Raw genomic sequence first — 18,588 nt, forward strand, 5'->3', positions numbered from 1 at the left:
TGCTTTTCTGAATGCGCTTTCTAGAAAATTGATGTCCCTTTTACCGCTCTTGCTAAGCTAATCGGAAGATGCTGGGGTCTGATCAGAGCCTTTTGTGCATTTTCAAGATAGTGTCTCTGGAGGATCATTACACACATCCCTCTGCAGTGAGTACAAGGGGATTGTCACCAGGAAGATGTTAGTCACTGTGTATTAACATGCAGGATTATTCTGCCTCTTTTTTCACTGTATGCTTTTCATCTCCTTAACTAAGCAGGCACAGTCATGTCTAGGCTAAAATCTCAAAGGTTTATTGTAACACTACATTTGTACCGCTAGCCCAAGAAATAAGCTCCAGTGCAGTGAGCTGTTAGCTGTTGTGTGGCTTTTGAAGAGAGGTATGGAAAGGGCACTGGCTTCAGCCCTTGCCCCTAAGAGGCCAAGGGGAGATCAGCCAGGACCAAGCCACAGGAGCTCGGCACTCGGCTCCTGAAGGTGCAGCTGCCTGGAGGGGTTAATGGCCTGGCAGCTGAGTAGAGTTGTTGCTGTCTTGGCAAATGAGCACAGTTAGCTAAAGAGAGATCAAGTACAGCTTGCTCTCCTGTTCCTTCCAAAGGCATCTCCTGTGCAAAGCCGGTGGTTTAACACACACATCAGTGATGTTCTGCCTCCTCCAACTTGGCCAGCTTTCTTCTGCCCAGAGCTGACCTGGCCCTTTGGCAAGCCATGTGTGTGAGTGTCCAGGAAACTCTCCAGCTGGTGGCTGAGCATGGCAAGCATTAGCCAATGACTCAAAAAACATCCCCCTCAGACATCACCATGAAGGGAGAAGAGCAAAGCTGGGTTAGTGGTGCTCTGCTTATTCACAGGTCCATGAGCAAACACAGTAGAAGGTTTTAGAACGCAAACCTCTACCATTCACTGCATGCAAATGAAACTCTACAGGTGAAATCATATCAGCACATGTGGAAAATAAACCTAGTAATTGCCCTGCAGTTATGCCTTATCATAACAACTGCTGTTAGATGGACTGTCCCGCTAGAGTACACCACCTTCCTGGTATAAGGCATGCATCAAGAGTTCAGCCTTCCATCCTTCTTCAGACTCACCAGCCCCCAAATCTAGTAACTTATAGCATGCAGAACCATGTTTTTGTTGAAAATAGTTGGTTACTGATACAAGCCAATAACTGGGAGAAGTTTCTTATGGTTTATGCATGAGGAAATGGCCTGTTTTTGTGGTCAGCAGTTGGCATGGTATATATTTGACTGCTTTAATTTTTCTGCAACCCCACCCAGATAGTTGCTGTAGTACAAAAGAAATACATTTGGAATAGCTGCTTGGGTGTAGCTGATCACATATTCACTCTATTAGCTTCAGCTGGCTTGTAGAGTTCCTATACCCAGAACATTGAGAACACAGAGCTTTTTGAAATAAAACTAGCAGTTCCCTATGTCAGATCAGTTCATGTCTGTACAGATGGTTTCTCAACTGGAATAGCCAGTAACTGAATGACGTTTTTTGTTCATTTGGGTTTGGGGCATTTTTTGTTTTGTCTCTCTGGTTGTATTCACAAAGGAAAAACTGAAAAGAAAAGAGCCGAAGGAAAGTCAAGAGGCATTGTACAATTAGGAGATGATTATAGCAGGGAGGCATAATGTATTGGGAGTGAAAGACCATTCCCGTCTATTGGGGATTTTCTCAAGAATGTGAATGTACACATCTACCAGAAGAATGGAAAAAGAAGGGCTGACACTTTGTGGAGTTGAGACAAAAGAATATAGATCCTTTTCCCTTTGTATCAAGTGGTCCATGGAAATTAAATTGTCCTCTCAGTGCAGGGGGGAGTTCCTGTCCACAATGGATCACAGCATGGTGGTGACTGTAAAGAGGTTTTCTCTACTACTACCTTGCTCCACAGGGCATTTACTTGAAGAGCATAATTAGGATATGCATCTGGAAAAACACACCACCAGGCATAGATAGAGTAATACATTAGAAACCAAGTGTATTTTAGTCTACTGCAGATGATAGAAAAGAAACTGAGACAAGCAGCATCAAAACTTACTTCCCATGGACTTTCTCTCCCCATTTCTTCACGTACTTTGGCTTATTCACGTACAAACCTCCTTCTGTAAGGCAGAAAGTTAGGCTATTTAAATGCCATGAAAGAAGTTTGATTTAAGAGGAAACTTGAAAAAGAGAATGAAGACCTGGCTGGTGAGGATTTCTGAGATTTCTGTGCTTCGGGCAGAGGGCACAAAGAGGCTAGGCAAATCTGTTGGCCCAGGGTGTCGGTGCCACAGCTGATTTCTCAAAGAGCTGGTAGGTGGTGAAGGAAGTTTTTTGTTGGCCGGGTTAGGCTTAGGTTGGGGAGGGCGGTGAGATACAGGAACTGAGAGTCTTTTAGGTTTTTTGGAGAGAAGGATGAGAAGATTGTTTGTGAAAGCAACTGGAATGGGGCATGGAAAAATCCAGGAAGGCTGTTTTACCCACGGGGTGAAACTCTGTCTTTGGTTTGGACTCTAGCCAGTGGCACAGAGTAACAGAAACTTTCGAATTCGTGCGTCTGCTGCTTGGCCAGTCCTCGCTGGAGACTGTCAGAGCAAATGGAGCTGCCTGTTCTGGAACCATTTTAGCTAGAATCAGCTCCCAGAAGACGGTTGTTAATAACTCATGTCTCACCAGCCCTCTCCTCCTTCACTCCACTCCCTAAAAACTGGGCTGAGAGACTGTGCAGGAATTTGGGCCCTCTCGGGTAGGCCAGCAACAAGGCGACGGGCTCTTGCTGAGGTAATCTGCTAAAGCCATTGCCATTTTGCAAAGCAACCACAATTCAAAGCGCAGTCATGTTTGAACACTGGACTGACTTTTCTGTGTATTTTAATGCTTTAAACAGGGCTGTGTGTTCAGCAGTTATTTGTATAAGCGTTCTCCAGGCGTTTGAAAAAGACTTCTGTTTTCCAGAAAAGGGGAGGAAAGAGGCCGAAAGGGACTACGTGGGGCAGAGTAGGGGCAAGTGATAGGGGAGCAGCCAAAAAAAGAGGGCTTTTGGCTGAGCTGGTGTGTGGGTAACTGTGGGCAGACACAGTGCTGCACACAGACTTGCTAGGGCACCCCCACACCTGGTATTAAACCAGAAAAAAACCTTCCACCTTCTGTTGCTGGGAGTTATGCTCTTTAGAGCTGAGTTCGACAGTTGTTATTGCAATTTTGTGGTGCTCTTTTGATTTACAGCTGTTTTTACGACCATTGAGACAGCCACAAATCGAGGAAATCTCATAAAACAGAGAGTAAACCTCTCCTTCACAACCCAGGCAGAGTTTTGGCATCCGTGCTTATTCCATAGAGCAGGATGTGTAAACAATATTGTGTCCCCTGAGTGGCTGATATCAGTACAGTTAAGTGGTAACAGCTTGAAAAATGCATTTCTCGTATATTAGCGGTAAAACTCGAAATGGGCCCCCAGGCTAAAGTAAATTGGTGACATTTTGCAGCAGAAAGGGGAAAAAAAAAATAAGGGCAAGGATTGGAAATGCGGAGCCCCAGCTTTGAAAGCAATGGGACTGGAGCCAAACTTGGATTTATCTGCATTATTGCAGCACGGAAATAAATGGATCCACCACACTTGTTGCAAAGCATATCTAATTGGAGAAGACAGATTATATGTTGGCTGCAAACGGTGGACTGCCCCCTTCACTGCCTTCTTACACAGAAGATGAGGTCAGTTAATGCCGTATTTAATCAAAGTGTAATGATGAGAGCTTCTTTCTTGACTTACTATATAGCACAGGAGAAATGCTTGGTGCCCCTTTTCTGTAAAAAGTAGGTGAGTGCGCTTCACTGCCCTTGAATGAGCAAGGGGCAGGAAGCCAGATGCTTTGCAGATGTGAACCATAGTCTTCCTTCCACATTTTTTCCTTCACAGCCTCCATTTGTAGGGACGTTTATATGCTGTCCTGGTTCCCTCTTTTTGGGTGTTCCTAATCCCGTCTGTTGGGTCTTCAAATACTAGTGCACCCTGCAGTGTGTGCCTTCTGTTGCCGGTGAGGGTGTCCACATGCAGGAATGGAGCTGTGGGGAACAGCTGCTCCAACAGAGATACTTTTTCCCTAAAACGTAAAAACACAAGACGTGAGAGAGAGAAGGGTTGATGGGCAAACTTGGTAATGAAGTTAAAAGAGTCCATCTGATAAGCACTGGAGAGATAGCTTCTAAGCTTTCACCATGTTTCAGGATTACCCCATTTCTATTGTTTACCTAATGAATATTTGATGTTTCCTTCATGTATAGAGTTACTGTTATCTGACTGGGGTGACGGGGGGTATCATTGCCTTGTAGCTTCTTCATTTGATTACCTGCGGGTCTGCTGAATAGAACGCATGGTGATCCAGCCCAGCTCAAATTAATCTGGTGTCTGTTTGCGGAGGAGAGCTGTGGGAAGGCCTTCCACAGCTGCCTACTTCACAGAGCCTGGCAGGAAGTTTTCAAATAAAAAAGCTGTCGTTCCTTTCCTGGACTAATATTCAGAATCTACTTGCCCGTTTCTAATTAACCTAATGGACATTGTTAAAACTTGGGCATCTGCAAGGGTTCATAGACCCATAATCTGGGTGGTTCAGGAAATAGTTTTCTCATTGGATCAAGAGAGGAGGAGAAGGCAGATGATCATTCATTTTTGTTTGATTTTGCTTTCCGGTGCTGTCTGAAGAGAGCTAGCCTGAAGATGTTGAGTAAGGCTGTGGCAGTCCTCTTCTGTATTTCTGCAATTTCTGTGGGCAGAATGGGAATGGACATTCCCCAAGGTCACACATAAGCCCAGCGCTGTTGGTGGTAAAGCTGCAGTGAATGACATTTTTTTATCCAGAGGTTATTTGTTGAATTGTTCATTGGTGCGTTAATAGAAAGGACTGGGCAGGAGGTGGTTGCAGTTTTTGCTTATGAGTGTCTTTGTGTTGGTAACATTTTTCTTAAAGTTTTACCTTCCGGAGTCATGTTACTGCATGAGAATCTCAGCTTACATATATATTACACTTCAAAGGGAAAAATCCAGCTGTGTCCTGGTCACAAGGATTAAACTTGAAAACGTAAAGATACAAATGACTGTTTACAAATGCAGACAGATGCCCAATTTGGTTCACTTTAGAGATGTACTAGTTTTTAAATCTCTTTAGCGTGGGCCTCCTTGGTCTTTATAATTGCTTTGCATTGTCCTGGCACGAGCACGGAGCTGGAGGGCTGCAGCGGGTCCTAGCACTGAAGTGAAGGAAGAGCAGTGCCTGGACCGTAGCCCAACAGAAGAGGCAAACCTAAGGCTGTGCTGTTCCAGTGCATGGAGTGCTCGGAGGGGGCAGGGCCAGTGCTGCTCCAGTAGGATTCACGCAACTGTAATATTAATCTTGTAATAAAAGTCTCTCCTACACATAATTCTGATGGGATTGAAAATTTCCCAGTAAACCTCTGAGTGAAGCTGCTGAATTAAAAGAAGATGATACTTCTTAGGTGGTGCAGCCTGCCTGAACTGTACGATCTCTGCAGTTGCAGCAGGAGGGGCTCCAGACTGCCGATGCTGCCGCACCCAGGCGCGTCCCTACGCGGGCTGTCGGGCGCTGGTGGGCCGGCGGACCCGTCTAAGAGCTCTTGGTCTCTTGGGATTTGCCTTCACATTCGGTATGAAGGCACCCGGCACGCTGCAACTTTGGGTGAAGCCAGCGATGCGTTTTGTGTCGAAAACGAGTTGCTTTCTGCGTAAAAGGAGAGCCTGCTTTCAGAAGCCCCGTCCTCCTCCTGGACGGCACAGCTGTGAAAGGAGTGGACCTGAGAAAGAACGGCGCTTTTGTGCAGCACAGTTATGTGTTTAACATAATAAATGTTTATTGTCCTCTGGAGCAAAGGAGCAATAGGCTAAATTATAGCCTGGGGAGGGAAAGCTAGAATCATGAGGTATAGGCTGTTAATTATCTTTTTTTTAGCTGTCATAATGTACTGGCGTTCGCCTGCAGCTCACCCCCTCCCGCTGCTCCGTTACCTCCACCACCGCTATCTCTGAAATTTCTGCTTCCCATCCCACTGCACGCTCCTCCGCTCCGGTCTCCCGCTCTTCCATTTGTAAGGCATCTCTGGCCTCCTGAGAGATTTGTGACTCCTCTCCCAGCAGCCGCTTACGGTGATAAAGGCCCTCAGACTGCCTCTCTCTGATTAATCGGCCCTCGTGCAGCCTCGATAGGGTGTTAATTTGTAAACTCAGTGGACAGGCAGCCGTGATAAGCCTCTGCAGCTGCTGTGCGTCTGCCGGGGGGGTGGGCAGATAAGGCTTCAGCCCTGGGATGCGGCCAAGAAATATTTTGGAGCAGTGAATTAGAAACAACAACAACAAAAGAGCCTTCTGCAGAGGCACTCCTTTGAGGTTGCTGCGGGTAATACAGCGAGTTTCGATAGCAGCGGAAAAGAGCTGCTTTCCTGATAAGCTCCCTGACCCCCCCAGCCCAGGAAAGGGCCACATCAGGATTGGATCTGTAACTGGGAACTTCTGTCAGCAGGATGTCCGTGTGTCGTACATCATGAGCCAGGCTAGGAGGATGATGCCATCTTCTCTGTATCTCATGTATTTACTGCAGTCAGCCCGATCCTTTTCAGAGAATTTGATGCTGGTTTGTCAGGGCTGTCTGGCAGGACGTGTCACCTGCGAAAAAGGGATGGACACAAAGGGTGCCTGGAACAGCATCAGTGTCAAATGATTTTTGAGCATCCCCAAATGTTTGTTGTGGTGTGGTTCACATAAAGTGCGACAGAGGGTCCACTACATACCCAGCATACGGATTAGGAGTGGGAAGATAGCATTTCCCCTAAACAGCAGACCATCCTGAGTGGTCTGAGACCACAGAGTATTGCCATAGTCTGCGAAAACAGCACAGCGTGGTGTTCAGCTCTGAAATACCTAGGCAGATTGGAGCAGGCTGCCATGATGACAGGCGTGTATTGTGCTTACCTGTTCAAGGTGGTTATGTCGAATGTTTCTAGTGTGCTCGTGCAATTTTCCCTTTTTATTGAATCAGTTATGTTTTCTTCAAAAATTGAAAGGAGGAGATATTTCACTGAATTTGTTTCAGCTCTTTGGTTCAGCTGAATCCTAATGATTCTGCCATTGTTGGCCTCCCTAATTGTTCTAATATTATCTGACAACACGCAACAGACCATGGAAGCAGTTCCTTCCCTGTCTGCCAATGCAGGTTGTTATTCAGTACGTTTTTGAACTGCAGCAATTCTCAGACAGACAGTGACCTTTTTATGAAATCAAATGTCTTGCAAAACCCTCTTCGTCTCCGAACTGTGATTTATAGCCATTTGTGTTGGAGAAGGCTGCAGGTGGGATTTGGGTGACATGTAATTGGTTAAAAGATAAAATAAAATGAAGGTTGCCCTGCTGGTACAGTGATGGCAGGAGCTACAGGAATGAATTGCTTGGCAGTGCAGAGCCCGGCCCTCCTCCTCCCGCCCTCCTCCGTCGGTTGCCAAGTCCTGTCTGGCAGGCCATTACAATGATAAATGCAGGTAGCTGGCAAAGACCACAGCTGAGAGTTTGTTCTAGCGTGCCAAGCCCTGCTTGGCATTCCCAGTTGGTGCCAGCGTTTGCACTCTTACTCAGTTTGACGGAAACCAGGACATGAGGTGTGAATTTATGTCTGCATCCTTCCAGGAGAGAGTTGGGATAATGAAATGCCAAGGCAGCCCTGGGAGCGGCAGAGTAATTTGGTAGGTACCAAACAACAGTCTGCCACCTGTCATTTGCAGTACAGTCCCTGCTCTCCCCCATCACTCTTCCTACAATGCAGCCTTTGAATTATAAGAAGTTTTGGGTAGTTCTGCAAAGAGCACTCTCTATTCCGTTTGATTTAGTGCAAATAAAACCCCGTATCCCAGCCAAATAGATAGTCTGGCTAGACAGTTTCAGCCTGTAATGACAATAATACAAACTACTATAGTAGTATGTTACACAGCGTTCCCAGCCTTTCCTGCTCATAGGCAGGTCTTCCTCTGCGTTCCTAGCAGAAGCTAAATCTGTAATCGAGTCTGCGGTTGCCTAAGTCAATGTCTGGGTAATGGAAGAATTTTAAATGTGGAAGTCCAGGCTGAAAAGTCTGCCTGTTAGGAGGGGATCAGCCCTCAGGAAAAGACATGAGATCTCTGATGTTTGAGATGTTTGAAAAAAGGTCACACAAAGCCCTTTTATAAGTGTATTGTGGAGAATTATTTTTCGCTGACTGGGGCGTGTATCAGTTGCCCTTAACACGGACATGTTGCCGCCCCAGACCTACGGTGAGGGGTGCAGCCTGATGCAGCGACGCTGGGAGAGGACTGTCCTCTGGGTGCCATTCATAGACCAGACTACCCAGAAGCTAAGTCGATGGTGGTGTCCATGAGCACAGAAGTAAAAGCAACCCACTGTGAGAAAAAGAGCAGCAACATCTCCTTCATATTCTGCTCCCCCCCTTGCCCCCCGCCCCGCTAACCATAACTGGCACTTGCTTGGTGGAAATAAGCCAGGATGTGGAGCATACAAACATGTAGTAATGGAGAAATCGGTGCTGGTTAGAATGGAAAATAGATGGGAGTATAAAATCGAGGTAGGCTTTGGTAGCAGTTTGAGGGAGGAGGATACTGAGGTAAGGACCAAGTGCATCTTAATTTAAATTAGGAGGCACAGTAACATTAAGCAAGTATTTTGGCTGGTTTTAAGGAAAGACAGCTGGAAACTTTCTTCTCTGGGCAGTATCTCTGCAAACAGCTGAGGGACCTTTCACAGCTGTATGACCAGCACTGGCGAGGCCCAAGAATTCCCCAACTTCCTCCTTTCTCCTCCTGTACTAAATTTTTTTCAGTGCATGTATTTATTTATTTATTGGAGCTGAGCGGGGAAGGAGAGGGAGTTTGATCTTTTCCTTTGGGAGACAGCAACCGCTCAGAGGAAGATGAATCATAAAGCACAGCTAATGGAGGGAATGGGAGGGGGAAAACTCTGGGCTATAGCTGTTCTCCAGGGGCTGGAGGGATGGTTTGAGAAGAGAGGGAAGAGGAGTTAGCGAGCCAGTGCCCTGAGGCCCTGATAGCAGACACGCTGTAGGTCAGGCATCCCGCTGCTTTCGGAGCATTAGGTCACCCTTCATCACGGTAGCGGCGCATCTGTGCAATAAGCCAACGGACCACAGCAGCATATGTTTAAGAATTACAGTTGCTGCTTAATCTAAACTAGTTTGATCTATGCCAAAATGATTGTAAAACAATGAGGAACATGCCCTGGATTCAAAATGGTGTTATTTTAAGCTTATCGCTGTGTTGCCAAAAGAGAAGGTCTGAAACAAAACCGTAACAATGAACTTTCAGAGAAGCAATGGGCTGGGCTCCTCCTTGCCTTGCTCTAACTGAATTAATCTGTCTATACAGCATTTCCTTCGGTGCCTTCCAGTCAGCATCCACTTTGCTTTGCTTTCCATTTGCCATCATGTAAATTCAGCATCATTCAACACTGAATGGGGACCAGTGATCTCTGCTTCTAGGATCTCTATGGCCTAATTTCATTCTCTGTTCCCAGGCTTGTGCTAGCTTCTCAAAGGGGCTGTTGGGAAAGGAGTCATGGTTATATAAACTGCTGAGATAAATTAATATTCTTGGAAGAAAAAGTGATGAAGAGAGGAGTGCATTGTTGAAAGGCCCTTTCCAGTACTATAGCAGTACTGGGTATGCATGTACTAAAAGACTATGAGGTGGGAATTAAACAAGTATGTTGTTGTTTGAAAGTACAGTCCAAGAAGCTTTTTGTTTCTAGTGGGCCTTCTATAGAGTGAGCTTTTGTGGTGGGTTGACCCTGGCTGGACACCAGGTGCCCACCAAAGCCGCTCTATCATGCCCCTCCTCAGCTGGACAAGGGAGAGACGATATAAAAGGCTCAATGGTCAAGATAAGGACAGGGAAAGATCACTCACCAGTTACTATCACGGGCAAAACAGTCTCAACTTGGGGAAATTAGTTTAATTTATTACCAATCAAATCAGAGTAGGGTAATGAGAAATAGAACCAAATCTTAAAACTCCTTCCCCCGCCCCCTCCCTTCTTCCTGGGCTCAGCTATGCTCCCGATTTCTCTACCGCCTCCCCACCGAGTGGTACAGGGGGACGGGGAATGGGGGTTGTGGTCAGTTCGTCACACACTGTCTCTGCGGCTCCTTTCTCCTCAGGGGGAGGACTCCTGTTCAGGGTGTTTGTGCTGCGTGTTTCACTGTGACCTGTTACGGTGTGGCTAAAGGCACAACTGAAGTTTTAGGATTGTTGCTAGAAACCTGGAGATCTGTCTGGCATTCATTCTTCCTCAGGGAATATTATTTCTTACTAGTCCTTGTTTGCATTGGACACTAACAGCCAGAATTTCATAAGTGATCCTGACCATCAGCTGGAATTAGATTTTTCTGAACAACCTGGTCACCATTCAGGTTTCTAAATGGATTTTTGGAAATGCTCCATACCGGTAGGTCTGGTCAGGTTGGTGCAGGGCAGCTGCTGAGTGCTGAGCTCTCTTGAAAGCCCAGGGTATAAATTCTGTGGGAAAGTCTCCAGAGGGAAGGGGACAGGTGAATGTCTTCACTGTTGGGAGATAATCACAAAATGCAGTGTGGATTTGTAGAAGACCAATGTGTATCCTGTCCCCTCTTCCTTAATCCCTTACACAGCTGGGTTGTGCTCTGTGCCAGCCAGCTGTCTACCACAATGCTGGATTTTCCTAGAAGGTGTCACAGAAAGGTAGTTCATGTACTTACTCCAGCTTTTTTTCCTGTGATGGTACATGAAGTAACTGCCTTGCAGGTCTAACTTGTCTTTTGTCTTCTTAATCGAGCTGTGATTTCCATCCAGAAATAATCCTGGTTTTGAAAAGACCATAGGTTCCTTTGGAACATCCCCTCACAATGCATGCAGTGTCACCGTGGGTTGCTTCTATATCCTGGAATGTGTTGAATACTTTCTTAAGGGTGAATTTCAGTTTGGTTTTTCTGCGCGTGTGTGTGATTTCTAGGCTTCTTGTACCTTTCCAGATGTATCAATTTCCATTTCCTATAGAAGAATCACAACCCAAACAATACCTTCCTGTTTTAGTTGTTGCTCTTGCGTTACTGAATGAAGGGGTCCACTATGAATGACTTGCAGAATCAACTGGAAACTAGGAAAGCAATACTGACAGGTGCTGAAATTCTCTGCTAGACCAGCGAACAAGGGGCACTGGAGTGGTAGGTAGAAGCAGGGGAAACGCATCAAAGGGAAGAATGAAAATTGATCCAAAATTTTTAGGTAATGTTCGTGCTTGTGCTGAAGGTTTCTCTAAGCATTTCCAACACTTCTAGTTTTAAAATCTCCTGGAGAAGGGTTTTCTTGAGAGCTTGTGAAAAAATCTTTCTTGAGACCAGCTCTTCACTGTCTAGAAGATAGGCAGCCATGCAGAAATAAAATGTAAACTGTATTTTACTGCCTCCTTTTAATCTGCCTGCTGTACTGGACTCAGATTTGGAGGGAATGCTTGGCTTTTGTTCTGAACAAAACATACATCCCTAACACCGCATGGTTGTGCTCCTGGTGAACCAGAACTGCAGTCTCTTTAGCGACTTCCCAATGTCTTGTGATCAAGTGCCTGAAGTATCAGGCTTGGATCCGGTGTTCAGTGCTCCAGGAGACTGCATGAAGATCCGCGGAGCTTCTGTTGTTGGTGATAAGGAATGGGTTTACTCCCTATTAACCATTTCATAGGCTACAGAGAAAGAAAAAAAGAAAGTAATTGCTGTGAGGCCTGTCATGGTTTATAATGCTGTCTCTGTCAGATGATGTTGTTCTGTTATATATAGTCATTAAAGTATTAATCTGTAAGAGCTTTTACACCTTTCGGCTGCCCTGGGTTAGTGGGAACCAGGACGAATGATGCATGGACTTCATTATGCCTCACTGTTCACCTTCAGAGGGGAGGGTGTGCTACATCCTTTGTGGTTACCACCTTACATTTTGAGGAAAAGGTGCCTTTGCTAAGCTTTTAGTGCTGAAAATTGAATCAGTGTTTGTATGTGCGAGGTTCAAGGGGAGGGAAGATGAGGGACTGGGGCACCACTCCTCTGCTTGCTCTTTGCAAAGCAGAAAAGAGTAGAAATGTTGTTTCTCTCTGCAGTGTATTCAGCCTGGTTTCAAACTGTCACAGAACTGGGTGGAGACATTTTCCCCTTTAGATCTGGTGTAGAAAAGAAAGAAAATTAAAATGGGCAGAGAATTGCTGACTTCATTGAATAACCACAAAGGGGGACCTGCAAGGCTTGGTGCAAATCTTAGTGTCATCGAAAGGGTGCTGGGTCTTAAAAGTTTCAGCAACAGGAGACTATCTCAGAAACTGTGCTGCTCTCTGAAATCATTTGTGTGTGTGTCACTTTTGGAACAGATGTTAGATAGGCATAAAATGGAAAAGTCGTTGTTGGGGGTGAGGGTGGGAGTTTGGAAGCAGCAGTTTTTATGAAAACATGGCTGTCTTGGGCTCTGCTGTGGTGCTGCGTGGTGGGGAGTAAGATGAGCAGCAAATGTGCAAGGAAGGCTGGAGGTGTTTTTTGTCTGCGAGCTTCGGGCTGGGGATGTCTCTTTGCCTTATTCAGCAACAAAAAGGAATTTGGGGGGCAGTGAAAGACTAGAGGGTTGCACAGAGCTGCTCTGGCCACTCTCATCCCCGAGGTGGTCCTTCAGATGGAGACAGGCAGGAGGCAGTGAAAGGGGGGGAAAGGAAATTTCTAGTTTGATTTTCTAATCCCAAAAAAGTGTGATTTCCTGGGATGGCTTGAGCCCATCCATGTAAAGGACTCCAAATGCCTGGTTTTGCTCACAAGGAAAGAATTCCTTTTTTTTTTTTTTTTTTTTAAATTTCATTCTTAAACATATGCAAATGATTTGCTTGAAACAGCAGAAAATTTGGGAGGGGACTTGTTTTAGCAGATGCGTTGGTTTGCTGGATTTTTTCACTCATTAGTGGACTCCCTCGGACACATAGGTTTTATTGTATGCTTCCTTTAAAGGGTGACTGATGGAATTGAATGATGTATTCAGGCTCTTCCTCCCCCAGCTTCCCTCCTGCCTTTACAGCAGCTCACAGAATATCCTATAGCACAGGCATTCACTGTTTCAGAATGGTGCTCATGCCAAAAACTGCTCAGATCTGGAGCTAGAAATCACCAGAAGTGAGAGCAAAAGTTACTTTAAACTCTAGGTGTGAAGGTTTGTGTCTGTAAACTGTGGCTGTGATGTTGAAAATGCTGCTCTGAAAATGTTGACTCTGATTGTTGACAGTGGTGCCACATACTGATATCGGAAGACTGAGCAATAATCCATGTGTTTTATTTTCCCTTAAAAGTGAATTTTCTTGCCTGACTTCCTTAAACATTGTTTTTATATAGTCTGGACCTGTAGCACTGAGGTCTTTAGCTCATGATTTAACAGTGCCAGTCTATATATAAAGTCCTCGGTACTGAATTACACAGAAGGGAGTGAGCTGGTGGTTGCCATAAAGCAGCATCGGCGGGACCCAACTTTCCAGAGCAGGCGAAGCGTAAAGCTTCTCCCAGCTGGGGTGGCTGCAGCTGCCGGAGCGGGTCCTGCAGCGGGCAGCTTGCTGCGGCCGGCACCCCGAGGAAGGGCCGCTCTCCCCGGCAGGCTGCCGGCAAACAGGCTCCTCTCGTGGGCTGCCGATGCGCTGCGTGGGCTTCAGTGCAAGCCACGCCGAATTTTCATTGCCTGTAAAATGGGGGAATCTTATTTATCCACCTGCCACGTGTCCTAGCGCTTATGGAGCGCTTTGAGGCTAGGTCCTGGCATTGTGTGAGCTGTTAGTATGGGTGAGTTCCCAGAGCCTGCAGATGTGTTCTGCATCTGCGGTGACTTTGTGTTGATAATAAGTGAAAAATCTCTTAACAATGGGTTGTAAATTCAGAGTTGGCTGTCAAACGTTTTATGCACCACTGTTGTTGCTGCTGTGTGACGCTGTTACACTTTCTTTGCAAACCAGTCTAGGCAAAACCTTGTTTAATCCTGGTTCTTCCTCTCTTTAATCCATGCAGTGAAGGGATCGTGCAGGTAACTGATTTTCCATAAGATTTTAGGATCCTTTTGCTGAGCTGTGTAACAATCATACATGCCACAGCTACACGTGCAGCTTTGTCGTGGACATGATTCAGAATTTTCTTGTGTCTCAGCCTCAACCTATTTTTTCATGTTGTTTTCCCTCTTTTTTATGCATTTGCATTAAGACAGACATTCAGTGCTTGCAGTGCCACTTTCCTCAGAAATAACATTAATAGAACACTCTTTCTTGCTTCTTTCTATCTCTCATGCAGATGTTCTTGCATTTTACTATTTGTTTTTTTCCTTCTGAGTCGTCATGTAAAATATGTAACAATGTAATACAATTCATAGTGCTCTTTATCATGCAAATCTCCCAAGGCACCTTAGAATAGAATCAAAGAGAAAATCAACTTAGTTGAGCCATGTGTTGAATTAATTTATTGTTTTTAAAGCAGAGCCGGGGAGAAAGGCTTTTTTCACTTTCAATATCTTTTGCTCTTCAGCTTTGTACTTTACCCCATTTTATATGTGCAGCAGTCAGTGCCAAAATATTGATGATATTTTCAGCTATCTTGTAGACGGTAGTAATGTTGATCGTGCTCCCTGCTCCCAGACCAGCTTTGATTCTGTAGAGGCTACTTGCTATTTTATCAGTAGCGAGGAGGAAAAGCTTATGCTGAAATAGGTTGACTGATTTCAGTGGGGGGAGGGAGGGAAGCCATCAAATTAACTCATAAAAGCTTTATTTACAATGAATGGACTTTTTTTCCCTGTCATTATCATCTTGTCTGTAACCCAGTGACCCTGATTATCATGAAGCTGTTTACAAGGTTTAGGTTAATTGGATTTCTTTAACTATTTCCCAGAGCTGTGAGGAGCACAAATACACTGCCCTGGAGTTCAAACAGCAATAGTGCAACCCGGTTTGCAAGGAGATGGGCTTCTTCCAAGAGGAAGTCGTTTTATTTCATACTCAACTAAGTGCATAGCAGCATGTACCTATCATTTGGCATAATATTTATTATATAACACCGTCTTTCATACGGATGTGTTCAGTTGCAACTTGTGTTTCCAACACACAAATTACATTTTGCATGTTCAGCAAGAAATGAGCTTATTTTCAACAAGAGAGGCTTTGAAATGTGGGGGTTTTTTCCCTCAGCTTGATAGCAGTTTCACTGGTTTTGTTTTTATATGAAGAATCATGGATAAAATAGCTGTGCATTGCATGGCTGCCTAAATAAACGAGACAGGAGGATATAGTTGGGTGAGATCAGGACAGTACTTGTATACGCTTTGCTTTCATCTTAGGATGCATGCTTATTCTTTAATGGCACAACATTGCACCCTCCAGGTGCAATGTGTAATTGCAGGTCTACAGATAACCGACTTGTTTTATGAGCTGTGTTTTTGTGAGCAAGCCTTCCTAAATTCTCCTGTAATATTACTCACCCACTTTTTCTCTTTCTTTTTCAGGCTTCTGTAGGCTCTGAGAAGCTGTTCTCCCCTGCAGCAAATAAAGGTAAGCGATCTGGACAAATGCTTTCCTTATCTGAGAGCAAGAGGTTTGAGTTGTGAATCAGTATTGTGCAAATAGCAGAACATCAGTTTTTCCAGTGCCTTTAATGTTGCCACACACATTGTCATAAAGATCAGCTTTACAGGCGTGTGATGATTAAGTTAAAATTTAGAGCTGCATTGTCTCAGTGTGGGGTGGGACTTCTTCCCTACCAGTCAGCTTTGTAGCAGATGTCTTAGGGAGAGGGATTACTGACAAAGGAGAAGACAGCCTTTACTGTAGGGGATATGCTTTTCCCTCTAATACAATCAAATCCTCGTTTCTTTTAAACAAAGCGCTATTTCAGTGTTACCTGTATTATCCTCACAAGGGCTTGCACATCCCTCTCCTGCCAGCATGCACAGAGCATTTGTGTGTGTACATCTCAGTTCTCCAAAACAGGGTGGAAGGTGCTCAGCACGTTGCAGGGTTTCGGCTCGCAGCTCCCACTATTACTATTAATCCAGAGTTAACCTGTGATATGCACTGGGCGTTGCTAAGAGACTGCGCCGGTTCACATTCCCCTTGGGAGGTACAGTGACATATCTCTAAAGATGCCAAGCCCTCCCTTGAGGGCTCGCTACAACCGTAAAACAGGGCTACGCTGGTTTCACGTGTTCCCAGGGATAATCTCACCGAGATAGATACTGGGCAAAAATACTAAAGAAACAGCCTTGGAGGGCAAAGTGTGGTACGTGATGAAGGCATTACGCTAGGAGTGGTTCCACTTTATCATGCAAGGAGGTTGGTGGTGTGGCTCTGAACGAATTGTTGGGACGTGTGGCTGTTCTGCAGTGTTCCCAGCATTGAGCTACAGAGTAAGATCAGTTCAGAGCAATAACGAGTACTAAGGACATGCAAATACCCTGAAGAGGGGAGATGAGGCCCATTAATAAGAAGTGATGAAATAACCTTCTTGCATTATTTCAAGAGGGCCAAGAAAGGAATAACTTGCAGTTGTGTAGGGGTGGGTGCTGGCCATGGAAAGGCGTTTTGGTGGTTGTGTGCTCCATCACCTGGATCCAGGCCCAGTTTATAGCTGAGCTCTTTAGCAGCGGTAAATATTAGGAATTCTCTTTCTTTCCAAGCTTTGCAGACTTTCAATTCCAAATGTGGAAACTGATGACAAGCCCATTATGTTATTACATTTGCAGATATTTTCACAAAAGTATACAGCTTTATCTGGGGGAAGGAGGGAAGTTTAAACAAATGGTGGGGAAGAGTATTTCTCTTCTCAGCCTTGGCTTGCTGATAAGGCAAACCAGATTGCCCATACGGCACTGCCTCAGCAAAACAGAAATCTTGCCATCCTGCATAAATGCATGGCACCGAGATGTGCTGGAGAGGCTTATGTGGAAGCGTTAGCAGCTTTGTTGGCGGCTCCTCATGCTGAAGCCTGAGATCCCCCAACCCCTTCATATCACAGAGCAGCTCAGCAACATGAGTTTTCAAAATACCTCCCTATCAGGAAGTTAAATGTGTGAATGCCTGTGAATTTGCTGTCTTCAAGTCTGTGTTCATGGCTGTTTATATCCCTGTAACCGTTCCTGTTTGGTTTACTGTGGGTGTAGATGTTGCTGGCTTCGGGAAGATTGGAGTCCAGATAATGATTTTTGTCTCGGACTTCTCTTTTACCCTGGCCCGGTACCGGTGGGGCCTTTGCTGATCAGCACAGGCGAGCTCTGCTGGGGGCTACCTCAGCGTTTGGCACTTGGCGTTGAGAGGTGAGAGAAATTCGCCTCGGTGGGATTTTGTGCAGAAACCCAAACAGTGCTAAATTCTACCCCTCGCCCTGTTATCACTCCCGCAACGCAAGAGCCAGATTTGTCTCTCGCACATGCAAATGAACGCCTCTCCGATGCGACCGGGCTCGGTGATGCCATATGGCCGGGAGAAAGTGACTTTCAAAGCGTTGCGCTTAAATTCCTTTTGTGAGATAAGAGCGTTGATTTAAGGCCCGGGTTCTCCAGGGCTGGAGCCATGGTGGCTGCACGGGGAGGGGATTAGCTCAACACGGTTTCCTGATGGGCACATGCACGGCACGGCACGTGCTTGTCCTCTCCCGTGGGCATTTGCACTATGCCTTTCTTTTGTAAACACTTGTGGCCTTTTTGGAGAGATATTAACTAGCAAATCTGCAGCATCCATGCTACAGCTTTTATTGAAGGTAACCAGGCTTTTAAAACACAATAAAGTGGATTCATTGTCTGGTGTAACTCCCCCTGTTCCCACAAACTTTCCCTGGGGATGTTTGGCCCAGCATACTTGTTTTATGACGTCCTAGTTTATCAGCAGTTTAGCAATGCAATTAAGTATTAAGATAGACGGGTTTCCCTTATTTGAGGCTGGAACAGCTGTAAAACATAACCTTTGACCATGTTTCACAGCTCCACAAAAGGCCTGAGGGAGCAGCGTCTTTTGTCTGGGGCTCTCTGGGTAACGTTTGTCTTCGCCCTCTCCCTGCCGGGGCCGCGGCGGCGGCGGTGCTCCTCCTTTTGCCGCCAGTTCATCTGCAACAACAGATGCACGGCGTAGATGTCCACCTCGGGGACCAGTCGCTATTATGCAGCAGAGAGAGGTGTCTTGACCCGGGGTGACCTCGGTAGTCACAGCTGTGAAATAGGCTGAATGGGGCACTTTGAGCTTCCAGGAGAAGAGGAGATTAAATCCTCTGTGTAAGGAAATAATAAGTAAAAGAAGAGACTCTCTGATCTGCTGTGCTGACAGGTCTTTGTTTTCTGACGCAGACAAGCATTAGTTTAGCCAACCTGTCGCTGCGACACAGAGTTACAAGGGCATTTGCTGCCGAGAGCCGGTTGTTACATCCTCCTGGTGAATAAATCAATAAACAAATAATAAAGGTCTGTTTGCTCTCATGCAGCTCCTTTCTCACAGGAATCTCCCAGGCAGTCCTTTGCTTTTTCTGGA

At 45.5% G+C, this 18,588-nt stretch overlaps 1 protein-coding gene across 1 annotated transcript in view; it reads left to right on the forward strand.

The window, feature by feature from the left end:
• FBRSL1 (fibrosin like 1) overlaps positions 1 to 18,588 on the forward strand; it is a 550,180-nt gene that overhangs the window by 474,804 nt on the left and 56,788 nt on the right. The window contains exon 7 of the mRNA XM_082007705.1: positions 15,579 to 15,624. Within this exon, the coding sequence (XP_081863831.1) occupies positions 15,579 to 15,624 (46 nt within the window). The remainder of the gene's footprint in view (positions 1 to 15,578; positions 15,625 to 18,588) is intronic.

This window comes from Phaethon aethereus (assembly GCF_964289735.1).
Source record: "Phaethon aethereus genome assembly, chromosome: 17".
NCBI classification, from domain to species: Eukaryota; Metazoa; Chordata; class Aves; order Phaethontiformes; family Phaethontidae; genus Phaethon; species Phaethon aethereus.